Source organism: Bos grunniens, chromosome 1 (genome assembly GCF_055505025.1).
Source record: "Bos grunniens cultivar Pamir isolate PY7600 chromosome 1, Bosgru_T2T1.0, whole genome shotgun sequence".
Lineage (NCBI taxonomy): Eukaryota > Metazoa > Chordata > Mammalia > Artiodactyla > Bovidae > Bos > Bos grunniens.
The window spans coordinates 38,467,917-38,487,193 of NC_141165.1; the positions used below are offsets into that span (position 1 = coordinate 38,467,917).

At 41.9% G+C, this 19,277-nt stretch overlaps 1 protein-coding gene across 5 annotated transcripts in view; it reads left to right on the forward strand.

The window, feature by feature from the left end:
- Positions 1–1,338: 1,338 nt before the first annotated feature.
- The window catches only part of HPS3 (HPS3 biogenesis of lysosomal organelles complex 2 subunit 1), a 41,072-nt gene continuing 23,133 nt past the window's right edge, over positions 1,339–19,277 (forward strand). For 4 of the 5 annotated variants that reach the window (XR_015158746.1, XR_015158788.1, XR_015158772.1 and 1 more), the window contains exons 1-6: positions 1,339–1,670; positions 10,403–10,894; positions 11,690–11,861; positions 11,963–12,048; positions 15,465–15,657; positions 18,765–18,846. Coding sequence is in view for 2 of the 5 variants with exons in the window: in XM_086387163.1 (XP_086243289.1) it covers positions 1,454–1,670; positions 10,403–10,894; positions 11,690–11,861; positions 11,963–12,048; positions 15,465–15,657; positions 18,765–18,846 (1,242 nt within the window). In the remaining 3 variants the exon portion in view is untranslated. Of the gene's footprint in view, positions 1,671–10,402; positions 10,895–11,689; positions 11,862–11,962; positions 12,049–15,464; positions 15,658–18,764; positions 18,977–19,277 lie in introns of all 5 variants that reach the window. The other variant, XM_086387323.1, reaches the window with a different exon arrangement.

Consider the following 19,277-nt stretch of genomic DNA (forward strand, 5'->3'; position numbering starts at 1 on the left):
GGAGAAATATCAATAACCTCAGATATGCAGATGACACCACCCTTCTGGCAGAAAGCAAAGAACTAAAGAGCCTCTTGATGAAAGTGAAAGAGGAGCGTGAAAAGGCTGGCTTAAAACTCAACATTTAGAAAACTAAGATTTGGCATCTGGTCCCATCACTTCATGGCAAATAGATGGGGAAACAATGGAAACAGTGACACACTTTATTTTTTGGGGCTCCAAGATTACTGCAGATAGTGGCTGCAGCCATGAAATCAAAAGAAACTTTCTCCTTGGAAGAAAAGTTATGACCAACCTAGATAGCATATTAAAAAGCAAAGACATTACTTTGCCGACAAAGGTCCATCTAGTCAAAGCTATGGTTTTTCCAGTATTCATGTATGGATGTGAGAGTTGGACCATAAAGAAAGCTGAGCATTGAAGAATTGATGGTTTTGAACTGTGCTGTTGGAGAAGACTCTTGGACTGCAAAGAGATCCAACCAGTCCATCCTAAAGGAAATCAGTCCTGAATATTCATTAGAAGGACTGATGATGAAGCTGAAATGCCAATACTTTGGCCACCTGATGTGAAGAACTGATTCATTGGAAAAGACCCTGGTACTGGGAAAGATTGGAGGCGGGAGGAGAAGGGGACAACAGAGGATGAGATGGTTGTATGGCATCACCAACTCAATGGACATGAGTTTGAGTAAACTCCAGGACAGGGAGGCCTGGCGTGGTACAGTCCATGGGGTCACAAAGAGTGAGACTCGACTGAGTGACTGAACTGAACCGAGTCTTGGGCGCACTGGAGTGGGAACCAGTGGGTTACATCCTTAGTCCTTCTATTCTTTGGGCTCAAACTAATCTTTTTCAAATATTTGGAGTTCATTAGATGATATCCACGCTTCTTCAGCAAATATTTATTTATTTTGCCAAGCACGTTCTAGGAATTCCTCTTTCCAACTAAACTATTCTGAAATGACCAGTGCTTCTGAGCAACTCTTCAGTTTAGCCCGAAGTTGAGCTGTGTGCCCTCCACTTCAGTTTTTGCAGCCCTGTTCTCCAGAAGCTCACAGGCTGCAGCAAGTAGAAAAGGGTACAACAGATGATCAAGTGTTTAAACGGCTTCAAGGGCCTAAACATCTCGCCTGGCCCAAAGCAGTATCATGAAAACATGAAGGGAAAGACATACTGGTTCCCGTGCCCGCTAACTCTTGGGCGTGGAGGCGCGGTCCGAGGTCCAGCGAGCCGCGGCCGCGTCCTCACCTCCGGCTCCACCCTCAAGGTGTAGCTGCCTCTTTAAGAATCGGCGCCGCCGGCTGGTCCGCCTGGTGCTCACGTGACTCGGCTCCGTGCAATCGCTCGCGGAAGTGGTCCAGTCTCTACGGACCGCGCGGGGTCTCCCGGTGCCCGACGGGGCTGGTTGGCCGGAGCGGGCACCGCTGGGAGGCCCGCAGCCGGTCGCCAGGATGGTGCAGTTGTACAACCTGCACCCGTTTGGCTCGCAGCAGGTGGTGCCCTGCAAGCTGGAGCCCGAGCGCTTCTGCGGCGGGGGACGCGATACGCTATTCGTGGCGGCTGGCTGCAAAGTGGAGGCGTTCACCGTGGTCGGCCAGGAGCTGTGCCAGCCGAGGTGCGTCTTCTCCACGCTTGGCAGGGTGCTGCGCCTAGCCTACAGTGAGGCCGGTAAGTAGTGGCGGGGGAAGGGGCGCCTCGGCCCCTCGTTGGGGCCTCTTTCTTAGAGCACCGAGTGACGCCATCAGCTCTGGGTAGGGAAGGACTTACTGCTTGTAGGATGGTCTCGCCCAGTCCGGCGGCTAAAGGAAGGTGAGAGCTGTGCAGTTGTCCTGGCAACCACAGGTGAGAGCAGACCTCTGGTGGGCCGGGGGAATGCTGGGTTTTTTTGCTCTTCTGGTGTCCTCGCTGGAAAGGCCCTTGGTTGGGTGACTGGATTCCACTCAACTCAGACACTTGAAACCGAAACAAACCAAGTAAGATTCTTTTATTATAGAAAATAAGTACATACAAAAGTAGGGAGAATGGTATCCTGAACCCCCAGTTAATCCCATCTTCAACAATTATGCCAACTCATGGCCAGTCCTTTATCTATTTCCTGTCGATTTTTGAAAGCTCCCATGACCTGCTGCTTTTTCAATCTGTGTAAGTAGAACTCGGGTCTTAGGCCCCTTTCCCCCCAGAAAAGTAGCATCCACTACTCCTTTCCCACTAGAAATGTGAAGCAGTACCGAGGGGATACTGAGTGGGCATATCCCTATTTTAGAAACTTCCAACATTTAAAAATAGGTACTTTGGGATTTTCCTGGTGGTCCAGTGGTTAAGACTCTTCACTTCCACTGCAGAAGGCGTGGATTGATTCCTGGTGAGGAACTAAGATCCTGCATGCCAAGAGCAAGCCCCTCCACCCCCAGGAAAAGATGCAAATAGGTAGAAATAGATACTTCAGTTTACAGAAGAATTCACCATAGGATTCTTTTAACTTCTGATAATACACTTAAAATTTGAATTCTGCTTTTCAATAGGGGTGTAAATTGCAGTATTTAAGATGGAAAAGCCTGTGACTGAGGTATTTACTAATAAAGTGAAGAGCATGAACCTGGAGGATAGTAGAGCTCTGTCTAAACTCTCTGTCCACAACTGACTATGTGTGAGTTTATAGAAACTTTTGGGTCTCCGTTTGTGTTTAAAAAAAAAAAAAAAAAAGAAAGTGGAAAACTAGATCAGTGGTTTCTAGACCTTGGAATTTTGTGGGTCAGCAAAAAAACTGCGGGGCTACCATACGCGGTATCTGGCTGTTCATTTTGTCGAGTAAAGCTACATGTTAGAAAAAATGAAAAGTCCTTTTATTTACTGTCATTATTTACATAAAAACAGCTAGCTCCAAACTTTGGATGCCTTTATGAGCAACTTATTATATTGTTACTAGTTTTTCTTTTTGAATAGTTTAGACATCAATAGGGGCCTTCGGGTCTACAGACCAGTTTGAAAAACACTTAATTAGATCTGTAAATTCTCTGTCAGCAGAAGGCTCTGATTTTGGTATTTTTAATGATATTGCTCTTCTAATCATTTCACAATATTAGTAGTTTTCCCCACCTCCTTTTTAGACCTATGAATTCTTTACCTTCAGGAGCTCTATTTGAGTGGCAAGCTCACGAGTTTCAACATTAGTATGTGTATGTGTGCTCGTGGGGGACAGATAACCACTGTTTACATGATTGGCCCCATTCTTCCAAATGGACATTTAATGTAGAATTGTAAGTGACTGGCACTGTGTAAACCTCTAGCTTTCTTGCCTGTCAGTAGTGGTGATTCTGGAGAATCCTTTGATGCCTCTACTGATGTTTAAGAATCACCTAGGGTAGCTTAAAAAGATTACTGGACCTCAGAGAAACGGTAATAGTTTCCTGGGGTGTGGCTCAGCATTGGGTGAGTCTCCTGTTTAGTCAGGATTGAGAATCACTGACCTAGAGCCATATTGACTGCTGTAGGCAGTGAATAGCGTGGTGGTACTCATGCCTTGAAGTTAACAAAGATGTTTTTGTAATTCCGTTGACTGTCTTAAAAAAAAGTTCGGGAGTCATGTGGTATGGTGTTAGCATAAGTCAGATAGCTCAAGGGTAACTTTCAGCTTGAACTTTATGCTTGGGTGCAGCTTCTTCGAAATCGTAGGTAGAGGGCTGCTAGATATGCTGATATCCAGATAACTCCTCTTACATATCTCAGCTTTTTCCTTTAGCTTGAACTTAATGCTTGGGTGCAGCTTCCAAAATGTAGGTAGAGGACTGCTAGATATGCTGATATGCTGATAACTCCTCTTACACATCTCAGCTATTTCCTTTTGGCCTCTTTCCTCCCACTAACACTGGCTTGGACTTGGGGATTCTTGCTCTAAGCCCAGTGTCTCCCCTACTCTCACCCCATCAAAAAGTAAGTGAATCTTAGATCAGCAGTTTCTATTCACTATAAATGCTTTGCAGATTCTTACACAAGAAGAAAACATTTTCAATTTCTTTTTGTCTCTAATTAGCAGGATGCCAGGCTCCGTTCATAAAGATTGGAGGTGGTAGAATGTAGGTTGAAATTTTGAAGGATGAGCCCCTAATATCATCATCAGTAATTGAAATTATTTTAGGTTTTGTGTGTGAAGGGAGAAAGAAGAGATTGGGAAACTCATTGCTCTCAAGGAAGAAAGATCTCTGTGGCCAGAGTTGAGTGCTGTGTAGGGACTTCTGGTGCTGGACACTTGTTTATGGGATGTCTGGAGCTGTGGGGCAGAGAGAACAAGACCACATAGCACAAGTGCATGAAAGAGCCCCAAGAATGTCTATTATCTCCCCCTAGGCCCTACTGTTGGAGAAGGAAATGGCAACCCACTCCAGAGTTCTTGCCTGGAGAATCCCAGGGACGGGGGAGCCTGGTGGGCTGCAGTCCATGGGGTCGCTAAGAGTCGGACATGACTGAAGCGACTTAGCAGCAGCAGTAGCAGCAGGCCCTACTGTGGATGGAGATGGTTAGATAGCATCACTGATTCCATGGACATGAGTTTGAGCAAACTCTGGAAGATACTGAAGGACAGGGAAGCTTGGCATGCTATAGTCCATGGGATCGCAAAGGGTTGGACCAGACAGGACTTAGTGACTGAACAACAAAGCCCTACCCTCCCTCAAATTTTTAAGTCATAAAACATATTTTGATTCATCATATATTATTCTTCCTTCTGATAATTGTTTTGTCATAGGAGTGCAGCCTTTTAGTTTACGGATTAGTGTTAACCAGGGTTATGATCTTGAAGCATAAAAGGAAAAGTTTACTTTTTTTTTTTTAATCATCACTCTCAGCTTGAGAATAAATAGAATACTGGTTTTTAAATTTACTTGATAAAGACAGAAGCTGTCATAAAATAAGTAAAATAAAGCCCTGAGCACATAATGCTTTGAAAAGTTTAATTCCTTTCTCTTACGAAGGGCTAGAATCCTCTAGACTTATATCTCCTTTCTAACATTCTGAGAGATGCATGGAATGACCATTGACTTTGGAACTAACCAGATCCAGATTTATGCCCAAGTGCCATCATTTGTTGGCTGTGTTGCCTAAGCAAGATACTTAGCTTATTTGAGGCCTTCCCCTGTGGCTCAGCTAGTAAAGAATCTGCCTGCAATATGGGAGACCTGGGTTCCATCCCTGCATTGGGAAGATCCCCTGGAGGAAGGGAAGGCTACCCATTCCAGTATTCTGGCCTGGAGAATTCCATGGACTGTATAGTCCATGAGGTCGCAAAGAGTCAGACACAACTGAGTGACTTTACTTTACTTAGCTTATTTGAGTCTCAGGTTCCTGATCTATAAAATGGAGAAGTGGATTTTGCCTTGAAGGGTTGTGAGGATTAACTGAGAAAACTCTAAAGGTCTGTTTATAAGGCTTATCAGGAAGACACACTTAGCAAGTTCTAGTTCATTGTTTATAAAACAAGTTATTAATTTGAAAACATAAGATAGCATGCTGCTGCTGCTGCTGCTAATTTGCTTCAGTTGTGTCCGACTCTCTGCGACCCCAGAGACTGCAGCCCACCAGGCTCCCCTGTCCCCAGGATTCTCCAGGCAAGAACACTGGAGTGGGTTGCCATTTCCTTCTCCAATGCATGGAAGTGAAAAGTGAAAGTGGAGTCGCTCAGTCGTGTCCGACTCTTAGCGAACCCATGGACTGCAGCCTACCAGGCTCCTCCGTCCATGAGATTTTCCAGGCAAGAGTACTGGAGTGGGGTGCCATTGCCTTCTCCAGCATAGGTACTATCTATAGTTTGCAAATTACATATAAAATGTTGATTATGTAGACTTTACCAGTAATAGGCATATATTTGTAGATGTATGAAAAACACTTATATTTTTCTAAAATAAAATAAAGTGTATAAAACGTTTTATTATAACTAAACAAATATTCTTAGTTTTAGAGTTCATTAAGTAACTAGTAACTTAAATATGACACCAAAGCACTGACAACAAAGAAAAAATGGAAAATTTGGCTGTCATCAAAATTAAAAAATTTTGTGCATCAAAGGACACTATGAACTGATTTGAAAAAGCAGTCTACAGAAAAGGCAGAAAATATTTGCAAAGCATATACCCAATAAGGGATTAGTATTCAGAAGAACTCTCATAACTCAGCAAACAACAAACAACCCAATTTGAAAATTGGCAGAGTTTGAATAGATACTTATCTAAGTTGCCAACAAGCACAGGACAAGATGCTCAACATCACTAATCATCATGGAAATGCAAATCAAAACCATGAAGAGATACCATTTCATACCCATTACAATGGTCAGTATCAAAACAAATAGAAATAATAAGTGTTGATGAGGATGTGGAGAAATTGGAACCTTTGTACATTCCTGGTGAGAGAGTAAAATGATAGAGCTGCTGTAGAAAACAGTATGATGGTTCCTGAAAAAATTCATAGAATTTCCACATGTGAAAGTCACTCAGTTGTGTCGGACTCTTGGCAACCCCACGGCCTATAGCCTGCCAGGCTCCTTGGTCCATGGAATTCTCAAGGCCAGAATACTGGTACTGTATACTTCTCCAGGAATTTCACTTTTGGGTATATACACAGATTAACTGAAAGCAGGGGCTTGTGCACACATTTGTACACCAGTATACATAGCATTTTTCAGAGCCAAGAGGTGGAAGCAGCCCAAGTATTCATCGACAGATAAACAAAATGCAGTGTATCCATACAGCCTTAAAAAGGGATGAAATTCTGATATGTGTACAATACAAATGAACTTTGAAGACATTACACTAAGTGAAATAAACCTGACACAAAAGGACAAATATTGTGTGATTCTACTTAGGAGGTACCTTAGAATAGTCAAATTCATAGAGACAGAAGTGGAATGGTGGTTGCCCAAGTCTGTGTTCACAAGGCACTACTTCTGATGTTCTGATGTTCAGTCCTGGTTTTCACTTTTACTCTACACACAATTAGTTTTGCTTTCAATTTTATGTACCTGAGTTCTGAGTTAGATCTGCAGATGTGTACAAATAGTTCATATTTATGTATTTGCACATAACCCATGCTCTTCAGCATTGATGCTTTACTGTATTATGTAAATAGTAAAAGACATACATGTACAGAGGGTGGGAATGTAGAGTTATTGTTGGTGGATTCAGAGTTTGGGAGAAGATGAAAAAGTTTTCAAGATGGTGGTAATGGCTGCATAACAATGTGAATGTATCTAATGCCATGAATTGTACACTTAAAAATAGTGAAAGTGGTAAATTTTATGTTATGTGTATTTTACCACAATAAAAAATTTTTTTGTTTAATGTATTTACTGGGAGAGTTTAAGGAAGATGGAGGCCACATGGTATCTTCTGCTCTCAACTCCATCAGACCTTCTCTGGAACAGAGTGAGCCAGTGTATGGAACCCACAGGGTATAGTTAGGTATTCCACCTAGATTTCTTGACGAGGAAAATGGCAACCCACTCCAATATTCTTGCCTGGAGAAATCCCATGGACAGAGGAGCACGGTGGACTACCGTCCATGGGATCTCAAAAGAGTCAGACACAACTTAGTGACTAAACCACAACCAGGATCTCTGGGGAGAAAACAGATGCAGGATTCACATCTGTGGCATCAAAGGAACCAGCATCAGGAGAAGGTTTGCCTGTCTTGAAGCCTGGCTCAGTCCAGAGGAGAGGGGCCTGGCCAGCCCACTGAGTGTCTTCAGAAAACGGCTGCCCCCGCTTGCTTGCTGCATCTGTATGTGGGAAGCAGTTGTGCTAACCACAGCATTTCAGTGTCAGTTCATTGGAGAAGGGCTTGTTTACATAATAATGTCTAGCATTTAGTGAATTCTCTATTTGAAAGAACCTTGACTTCTCCCCTCCAACCCAGAAAGTTCTAAAGATTAAAAATTTAATTTACCCACCCCCCAAATAGAATATGTAAGAGTGTGTTTATGTAATTTGACAGATGCAAGAGACTGTTTAAACAAGTCAGGAAACACAGAAGCCAAGACGGAAAAGATACATATCTGGTTCCATATGGTAAAAGATATCAGACAAAGTCAAACCATAGCAGTCAAAAGTCAAACTACAGACTACCAAAAGTGATTTGCTTTTCATGGCCAGCAAAAGATTAATATCCTTTTTACCCAGAGAGCTGCTATTCCTTGATAAGAAAAACAAACCAATATAATTTAAAAAAAAAGTGGATAACTTGTAGAAGAGAAACTGTACATGGCTGTATAAACATATAACCGCTTTATAAGTGGTCTGGAAAATATAAATGATATTTACATCCGTGAGGGTCCCTGTTTCCTTCATCATATTGAGTCAGTGCTGGTGAGGATGTGGGGGAACAGGGCTGTTTAAGCAGCACTGGTGGAAATTTGAATCTGTAATATGTAATTGTGATTGTAATCTGGCAATATCTATTAAATTTTAAAATGTACTGACGCGTTGACTGATTGTCTTACTTTTGAAAATCTACACCATTGAAATTAACACTCCAGTATTCTTGGGCTTCCCTTGTGGCTCAGCTGGTAAAAAATCGGCCTGCAATGTGGGATACCTGGGTTTGATCCCTGGGTTGGGAAGATCCCCTGGAGAAGGAAAAGGCTACCCACGCCAGTATTCTGGCCTAGAGAATTCCATGGACTTTATAGTATAGTCCATGGGGTCACAAAGAGTCGGACATGACTGAGCAACTTTCACTTTTACTTTCAAGTAAATATGTAGGTATAGGCCTATTTATTACAGCATAAATTACAGTGGCAAAAACAAAAAAGCTGGAAATTTGGGGTTGGCCAGAAGGATCGTTTGGGTTTTTCTGTAAGACAATATAGAAAAACCCAAACAAAGTTTTTGGTCAACCCAGTACTTAAATGTAGGGGGACTGCTGAATAAATTATGACCCAGGTATATACAGGATATTTTGCAGATATTGAAAAGGATGTTAGATATCCATGTATCTGCCCTGGAGGGAAAAATATGGAAATCTTGGTAATAAATTGGTAATTTAAAAAAATCATTTTATTATTTTTTATTTTTTAAATTTTTACAATGTCGTGTTGCTTTCTACCATATAACAATGTGAATCAGCCATAATTATACATGTATCCCCTCCCTCTTGAGGTAATTTTTTTAAGTTGCAGATTGTTAAATATGTTTAATGTGATTCCATTTAGTTAAAAGCAGGAATGACAAACTACCACTCTGTGATCTATGTTTCTATGAAAGAAAGGTTTAGAAGGACACATACCAAGCTGTGTGTATTAACACTGGCTCCTCATGGATTGGACTGCAGGGGAGAGATCATTCTGCTTTTCATTTTGTATCTCTTCATCACTTTGACTTCTCACAATAAACAACAATTCCAAAATTACTTTGTAATTTAGAAAATCCAAGAAAATCAACAATTAAGGGAAAACTGGCTTGGATTGAAATTTTACTTGGTATGTGTGGCTTTAGCTATTTCTCAGAGTTGACATGAAAATATGACTTGTGGGGATGGGAGAGGTAGCAGTATATATTCCACTGATTTCTTCAGAGTTCCTTATACCTAATTTTAGCATCACTCTGAGATCGAACTCTTTATGTCAGGAGAGCTTTGTTTGAGCTGTAAATTCAGAGCTACAATAACTTGTAGAGCTATCATAGACATAAGTCATAGAATTTCTCTGTAAGCTACATGAATATTTAATAGGTCATCTTAAGATATTAACTGCTTCCCAGGTGGCTCAGTGGTAAAGAACCGCCTGCAATGCAGGAGACATAGATTCGATAGCTGGGTAGGGAAGATTCCCTGGAGAAATGGCAACCCACTCTAGTATTCTTGCCTGGGAAATCCCGTGGATGGAGGAGCCTAGTGGGGTACAGTCTGTGGGGTTGCAAAGGAGTTGGGCACGACTTAGCAACTAAATAAGAAGACGTTAAAATGGGGTGAGATTGTATTTCAGAACCTAAATAAATGCCTATTGTGAGTTAAAAATACACCCAAGATCCTGTTACTTAGAGTTCTGTTCTCTTGTTGTTCAGTCACCAAGTTGTGTCTGACTCTGCAACTCCATGGCCTGCTGCACACCAGGCTTCCTTGTCCTTCACCATCTTCCGGAGTTTGCTTAAACTCATGTCCATTGAATTGATAATGCCATCCAACCATCTCATCCTCAGTCACCCCCTTCTCCTCCTGCCCTCAGTCTTTCCCAGCATCAGGGTCTTTTCCAGTGAGTCGGCTCTTCCCATCAAATGGGCAAAGTGTTGAGCTTTTTGTTCTGTCAATCTTTAATTCAACCATTCACATTAGGATTCTGTTTTAGTTCCTTTTCATGATGCAAGGTAAGTTGTGGTTTCTAATTAGAAATTCTAAGTGTAATCTTATTTCCTTCTCAGGAGATTATTTGGTAGCAATTGAAGAGAAGAACAAAGCTACATTCCTGCGTGCTTATGTGAACTGGAGAAGTAAAAGGACTGAAAACTCCCGAGTGTGTATCCGGATGGTTGGACACGACGTGGAGGCACCCTTCAGTGAAACCTTCAGAGACCAGATGTCTATTGTGGAAATGCCACTTTCTGAGGCCCCCCTGTGCATTTCCTGCTGCCCTGTGAAAGGAGACCTTCTTGTTGGCTGCACCAATAATTTAGTCTTATTTAGTTTGAAGTATCAGATCATTAATGAAGAATTCTCAATTTTGGACTTTGAACGTTCTTTAGTTATCCACATAGATAACATCACCCCTGCTGAAATTTCTTTTTGTGTTGGATATGTCGCTGTCATGTCAGAGTTAGAAGTCTTAATTGTAAAACTGGAGTCAGATCCCAAAAACAGAGAGAGTGTTAACCACCATCCACATAAGACCACCAATCCCACGAAACAGGCAGAAGGTAAATAATGAATTTAGCTTACTTTCTTGTTTGGGGTATAGAGAAAAACCTTTATTTCTGGCAATCTCTGAAAGGCTCTAGTATGTATATTGACAAGCCACATTATTTATGGTGTGGTTGCTTCCCTGATGGCTCAGATGGTTAAGAATCCACCTGCAATGCGGGTGACCTGGGTTCAATCCCTGGATTGGGAAGATCCCTGGAGAAGGAAATGGCAAGCCAATCCAGTATTCTGGCCTGGAGAATTCCATGGACAGAGGAGCGTGGCAGGCTGTATAGTTCATGGGGTCGCAAAGAGTTGGACACGACTGAGCGACTTTCACACAAATAGATGTTCCTGATACATGGGACTTGGGTTTATGATCTGGCTGTCCGTATCTTCTCCTGTAGCATGTGATGTATTCTGTAACATGTGATGTATTCTGTAGCATATAAATGTGTTTCAACATATATTTGTCATTAAAAATAATGAAACATCTATTGATAGAGGAGCAGTTTCTAGTTCCAGTCCTCATATTTACTAGTCGAATGACCTTGGGTTAGGAGTACCATCTCTGAGTTTCTGTTTCCTTATATATAAAGTGGGTATGATGATCATGTCCTGTTTACTTTGTCAGTTGTGAGGAAGGAATGAGCAAGTGCTAAGACATTTCAAAACCATAGCGCCTTATAAATACATGGGATGTGTGTGCATAAATACTATATTTAATTGGTGGGGGGATGTGGTGAAATCTAATTGGCATTCGAAAATTACTTGGAGTTAGTACATAATTTTCTTCAATTTTATTTTTTAAGGCATCAGTAATGAAACTTCACAGCTTGAGTCAGATGATTTTGTTATCTGCCAAAAGCCCATGGAACTTCTTGGTGAAAAAAGCAAACAGTCAGGAATATCTGTTACACTGGAGTCAACGGGATTAGCTGGTGAAAAAATAAAGTATTTCCACGTTCGGCACCTGCTCTATAGGTAATAGATAGCTTTTTATTCACCAGAAGTTAATATATATTTACCTGCTTAATGCAATGGAAATTAGACCTTCTCTCCTCTGTCTCTCTTTAAATTCACAGACGTTTCGCTCCTGATATTTCTTCCTGTCTCTTGTCTGATGACGTCAGGTTGCATTCACTTCAGCTTCTACCCATTTACCAAACAGGTAAGTATGAGAGTGCTGCAGTACGGTGAGCTGGAAGGACACTGGGCAGAGTGGGGAGTCCAATGTGAGTAATGGTTTTTCTGAGTTTCCCTGTGGCCTTAGACAGATTCCTTAGCAAATAACAGTGAGTCCACAAAATGGAAATCATGTCTGCCAGGAGAAGCCATGGAGAGGAAATGACTGACAAAACCCACTTCTCTTTTTGAAATGGTCAGTAGGCCCCCAAAAGAAAATCAGGGCCCTGTTACAGCTGAGGTTCATCTGGGTTCCAGCTGGGTCATTTGGCAGAGCTGCTAATGATGGCTTTGTGAGCCAAATGGGAAAATGTGGGCTGGATGGAAATTCACTTAAGAGCAATGGTTTTCAGCCTCGCTGCACATTGGCCTTACTTGGATGCTTTTTAAAACACTGATGCCCAGTCTCACCATACTGGAGAGTCTTTTTTTTTTAAACCATGCTTTGCAGCATATGGGAATCTTAGTTCCCCAATCAGAGATCAAACCCATGCCCCCTTCCCTGGGAGCATAGAATCTTAACCACTGGATGGCCAGGGAACTCCCCATGCTGGAGATTCTGACTTAATTGGTCAACTGATGCCTGAGCATCAGTATATATATATTTTTTTAACTTTTTAAAAGATAGTTTAATTTAAAATTAAATTTTAAATCCCACTGCATGGCATGTGGGATCTTAGTTCCCTGACTAGGGATGGAACCTGTGCCCCCTGCAGTGGAAGCAGAGAGTCTTAACCATTGGACCACCAGGAAAGTCCCAGGGCATCAGTGTTTTTTAAAACCTCCACAGAAAAAATAAAATAAAATAAAACCTCCACAGAAATATAATGGGCAACCCAGATTAAGAATCATTATTGAATTCTGTACTTAGTGCTGGCCTGCTTCACATGTTTAGGTGATGGCTAGGGAAAGGTATAAATATTACTCTGATTAAACTTATACATTTATTTTTTTTCTTTCTTGCAGTGAACATGTATTGAGTACCTACTGTGTTGGGTCTTGTGCTGAATACTAGGGCTCCTGTAATGAGCAAAAGTAGGCAAAGTACTTGCACTCTTGGAGCTTACTGTCTTGTGGGGGGAAGCAGGCATGAATGGAATGAACATTAGAAGGAGTATACAATTACACACTGATGGGAGTGCTCTGTGAGAGAAGAACCCTGCCTTGAGCATGTATAACAAAGGATCCTGACCTCACTGGGGGTCAGGGAAGGCTTCCTGAGAAAGAGGATCTGTAGAATGAATGGGGCTGATTGGTGGACAGGTTTGGTTGTGGCCAATGGAGAGTCTTTGCTTGAGGAACTGAAAGAAGCCAGGGAGAGGGAGCTGTAACACAAGGCGGGAGACAAGGGCCCACAGCCACCTTAGAGGGTTAGCTTTTATCCAGGGGTTTCCTGCAGCACCTGGAACAAAACCCCAGATCCTTTCCATGGGCTGCATTACCCTGACCCTGAGCTCTTTCTGTCCTGCCCACCCTCTTACATTTCTCCATCCATGTGGCTTTTGTCTGCTGCTAGGTTGCACCAAGCTCACTCGTGTCTACGATCTATGATTTACTCTTCCAGTGCTCAGGACATAGTACTTCCCTCACAGCTTGCAAGAGTAGTGTCTTCAGCTCACAGCTCAAGTTATCACCTCGCCGCAGAGTACTTCCCACTTCTCAGTTTAAACTGTTCCCTCCCTGCACACTGCAGAGTTTATTCTCCACCCCAGACCCCTCACTAGAATGAATGCAGTTACTCTGTCTTGTGCGCTGTGGTATCCCCGGAACCCAGAACAGTGGCATGTTGTAGGTTCTTGATGGGTGTTTCCTTAGTGGACAGATGAGGGGTTGGGCAGTGCCCATGTCAGCTGGGCCCTGATGGATGAGTAAAATTTTTAGAAGATAAAAAAAAAATTTTTTTTTTTTTAAAGATGGAGATTCTGGTAAGATACTACCTCAGGGAAGCCAACATGTGCAAGGTGAAAGATCATGTATGTTTGGAGATAAGTGAGCAGCTCTCTGTATGATTAGAGCACAGATGTGTGTATGAAAGAAGAGGAAGTAGAAACTGGATCAGTTGTTTTAGGCCAATTGTGGAGAGTGTAGTAATTGGATTTTCTTCCTTTTTTTTTTTGTAGATTCTCATTAGTTATCTCTTTTATACATTCTTCTGTTATTAATGTGTCCTTGAAGGGCATCAATCAGAGCTATATTTTTTTTTTAAAAAACTTTGATTATGAAAAGTTTCAGGCACACAGATATAGAAAAACAGTACAGTGACCCCCAAGGTTCCCATCACACAGCTTCAACAGTGTTGCCTTGTAATCACCCCCTGCCCTGTGTCGGATTGTTTTGATGCAAATCCCAGAGTTTATACCTTTTCATTTATGAACATTTCGGCATATGTTTCTAAAGGAAAGGAATTCTTTTATTTAAACAAAAACCCCAAATGTCATTTCACATTTTTAAGAAATTACTTGATATCATCCAATACCCATCAGTTACTCAAATTTCCCTGATTGTCTAAATATTTTTTTCTGCAATTTATCAGATTCCAAGTAAGGTTCTATACCTGCAATTGGCTCCTATGTCTTTTGTCCCTCTGCTCTATAGGCTCTGCCTTCCTCTCTCGTTTCTCTTTGCGGGTTCGTTAGCAGGAAACTGGACTATTAGTACAGAATTTCCCACCATCTGAATTTTGCTGACTGACTCCCCACAGTGTCATTTAACATGCTCCTTGTATCTCCTATACGTCTCTGTGATCTAAAGCTGTACTGTTCAGTGTGGTATCCATTTGTCAGTGTTGCTGTTGAGCACCTTGAAGTGTGACTAGTCTAAATTAAGATATGCTTTAAGTGTAAAATTCACACTAGGTCTTAAAGACTTAGTACAACAAAAAAGAATGTAAACTTTCTTGTTAATTTTTTATTGATTATGTATCAAAATGATAATATTTTGGATATGTTGGGTTAATCTATTTTATAAATCTTGCCTGTTTTTATTTTTTAATGAGCAATTGCTAGAAAACTTTGCCTCACATATATGGCTCACATTTTATTTCTATTGACAGTGCTGGTCTAAATCTTGATCAGATGATGGTGATGATCTTTTTTTTTTTTTGATAATGCAAATAGTCTTGAGTTCTCTTGGAAGTACGTTGTATCAGGTTGGCTCTTTTTTGTGATGTTAATGACTGTCGATGATGATTACCTCGATCTGTTAATTTATTAGGGTTTTCAAAATGTTGATATTCTAATTATATCACTCTTTTTTCATTTTTTTACTGGCATTCTTATATAAGCACCTCAGCAACTCTTTGGTTATCTGTTTATAGATGTTTTTGCACAGAAAAGTCAAAATATTGATTCCTTTTATTTACTGGTTTCATGGTTGGTTTGTTTGTTTGTTTTTTGCATGCAGGGTCTCTTACTTCTGATAGAAAAAATTCATCTCAGGAAAAAGTGTTGCTGAGCCTCTTTTGTTTTTTCTCATTACCTCATGTGGGCTACCTGTACATGATTGTCAAATCTGTTGAATTATTGTCGGTTTACCAATATCCCGAGAAATCTCAGCAGGCGGTGCTTACCCCGCAGTTTCTGCATGTCATCACAAGGTATGTTCCAGTCCCTTGCTGGCTTTTGAGTCACTTATTTCTCTCAATTCCTGAGGTGCTTTCTAAATCTTTAAATGAAAAGTATGTGAACCAGTGGATAGCACTATAAATTAATGATATACACCTGGGGTTTATTTAATTAATTTATTTTTTAAATAATGGCTCATAACTGCCTTTTCAACATCAGAGATTTAAATTCTGGTTTTGCCTTTGTTTTGTTTTCTTAAACTGGATGGGAATCTTTCTAAGAACGGGTAAGGTTCTTCATGAGGGAAGATGTTCGTAGGGAATTCTAATGAAAAGTCAGTGGGGGCTCTTGACAACAGTCAGGGCATCTTTTTAGTTTTAGATTTCCTAAATTTTTTTTTTCACTGCTGTCATATCTTTTCTATGTGAGTTGAGTTCATTGATATGGTTTAGGACTGTAAAGGGTCCAGAAAGCCTGCCTGATTCTACTCTCTGAGTAGTGTAGATGGGGAGAGAGTCCAGAGGTTGGGGTTGGTCAGGGTCATGTGGCTAATCAGTGGTGAGTGTCTTCTGAGTTGCCTTATCCTCCTAGTAAGCTGGCATGTAAACTGGGTTCCTAAATATAATCTCATTTCCTTTTATCTCAGCAGCTAGTAATGCTTGTGGTTTGATTTCCTGTTTTTTTGAATTCAGGTTCTAGGCAAGGCACTGCATTGAGCCCTCTGGCCAACCAACCATGAATAAGGCACAGCCTCTGTTTATGCAAACAGCAACGTAAGAGAGGATGAAAGACACGTACAAGGGACACAAACACTAGGAGATTTGTGAAAAATGTCCTGAGACCGCATGGACGTGTTGTAGGCTATGGGAAGAGGGAAGTTACTTCTGGCCAAGTCACGCGGGCAAAGTTTCTGTGTTGAAAGTGAGGCCCGAAAGCTAGTTAGATTTGACAGATAGAGACTGAAAGTGGAGGGCATTCCAGATAGAGGGGAAGCTACAAGCAAAGCTATGTCCAGGTTTGTTGGAGTTTCTGATAAGTAATTGCATAGGACAGTGCTTCTTTTTATTTTTCCCAATTGAGTGGTAATATCAGAATTTCTAGCAGGTGCTGTGGTGTATTTCACACCAGCACAGGACCCAGCTGAAGATTCTGACACCCACTCCCCGTGGGCGTGCTTCCCTCTCTTCCTACTCTCTGGCATGGGGAACAGTGTAGAGGTCTCTGGTCTTTTCAGTTTCCAAAGGGTTGTGTAGTAATGTCCTATAAATATAAAGTTGCTGAAACAAAGAAAAGTGGGGAAAATAGTGCCTGAGAGGGAACTTGGGGCTTTGGAAATTAAAGAATTTTTTTAGATTTTGATCAAAGAAAAGTATATGAATAGAGCATTATTTTAGGAAAATGGATGGTGGCCACAGTGGAGGATGGCTTGAACATACTAATGAGCTGTTGGGATAGTTCAGTGAGGATAGTGAGGGATTGTATTTGGGCAGAGCAGTAGCAGTGAAAAGAGAAGGAAGCACGGAGAGGAGAGAATTACAGGACTTGATTTCTGGTGGGATACTGGGGGTGGAGGAGACATGAGAAAACCCATCAGTTTTGAACCTGCTTTCTTTTTTTTTTTTTAGATTTTTTTTGCAGGGAGGGGGGATGTGTATCATTTTTAAAGTCTTTATTGAATTTGTTATAGTATTGCTTCTGTTTATGTTTTGTTTTTTTGGCTATAAGGCTTGTGAGATCTTAGCTCCCTGACCAGAGATCAAACCTGCACCCCCTGCATTGAAAAGTGGAAGTCTTAATCACTGGCTGCCCAGGGGAGTCCCAAGCCTACTTTTCTGAAAGAATGGAGGCTGGTGTGGTGTGGGGCAGGAGAAAAGTTTGGTTTAGATATTGGAGTTCGAGGTGCTTAGGAAATATCAGAAGGAAACCTATCAAGGTTTTTGGACACAGGCACTTACTGTGAAGTCTCCAGGTTGCTTTGCTGTGCAGAATGTAGCCTGGAGTTGTGAAAAGAGGAGTATGAAGAATGCAGAGACCTGGGTCTGATTTGATTTCCATTCTCCAAAGAGGAATTGGACCAACCATGTACTTTGTAGGCTCTAGTCTTTAAAAACAAGCTTCTGGACTACATGATTCTGAAGATTCCTTCAGAGAGTTTGCGTAATCTAAATGTGTTGCTCAGCACAACCCAGGCTCCATTTCATCCTGCTGCTGCTGCTGCTGCTGCTAAGTCGCTTCAGTCGTGTCCAACTCTGTGTGACCCCATAGACAGCAGCCCACTAGGCTTCTCTGTCCCTGGGATTCTCCAGGCAAGAATACTGGAGTGGGTTGCCATTTCCTTCTCCAATGCATGAAAGTGAAAAGTGAAAGTGAAGTCGCTCAGTCGTGCCCAACTCTTAGCGACCCCATGGACTGCAGCCTTCCAGGCTCCTCTGTCCATGGGATTTTCCAGGCAAGAGTACTGGAGTGGGGTGCCAGTGCCTTCTCCGATTTCATCCTGAGATAATAATAAATCGGGAAACTTGGGTTCTAACCTTGGCTTTGATAGTCACCTGTCTGAATTTTGGGCAGGTTCCCGAGCCATCATTTTGTAAATAAAATAAGGGTATTGACCCAGATCCATGGTTCTTAACTAGGAGTGTGTGTCACACCAGGAGCTTTGTAGAAATACACGTGTCTAGATTCAGCCCCCATGGGCTTCCTTGGTGGCTCAGATGGAAAGGAATCCACTTACAGAGAGGGATACCTGGGTTGGGAAGATCCCTTGGAGGAGGGCATGGCAACCCACTCCAGTTTTCTTGGCTGGAGAATTCCATGGACAGAGGAGCCTAGTGGGCTACAGTCCATGGGGTCACAAAGAGTCTGTGCGACTGAGTGACTAAGCACAACACAGATTCAACCCCCAGAGATTGTGATTTGGTAGGGATGCAGTGGGGACCAGTTATGTGTTTCAAAAAAGCACTCCATAGGATTTCTGCGGTAATCTCCTTGTTCAGAAGCAGCCTAACTTGTCAGCGTTTGATGAGTACTGGGGTGTTCCGCCACCCGCCTCATTGCACTGCGGTCCTGTGACATCCTCCCGCAGTGGGCGTGTTGGTTCCTGGCCTCCGCTTTGCTCAGTGGGCTTTCTCCTCTTCCTCAGTAACAACCTGCAGTGTTACACAGTGCGGTGCAGCGCGGCGGCCGCGAGGGAGGAGGACCCGTATGTGGACACCACCCTGAAGGTCAGAGCTGGCTAATGACAGTGCAACCTAAAGATCAAACATGAGTGCTTGCAAATTGACTCTCTTTGCGTCTAAGCTGGGCGGACAGTAAAGTCTTGTTTGTTCAGTTAGAGCTTTGGGATGTAAAATGGTAAGCATTTTGCAGTTTGTCGTTTAGATGGTAATTTTTAAGATTGCTTTGAAAACGTCATTCAGAATTTAGACACAATGCATGTTTTTAAAATTTGGTAAAGAATATGTATAGTGTACCTTCAGAGAGGGCACATCACAACTATAGTATACTACAGTTTTATTCATTTTGATCAGAAGTATTGGTGGCAGTTGTATAGAGCTATGAAAACAGTTCAGAAATCTGTGTATCTAAGAGCACAGAAGTGAATGCAGTGCATTCAGATGATTTATTTATACCATTATCGGATATACTGATAATT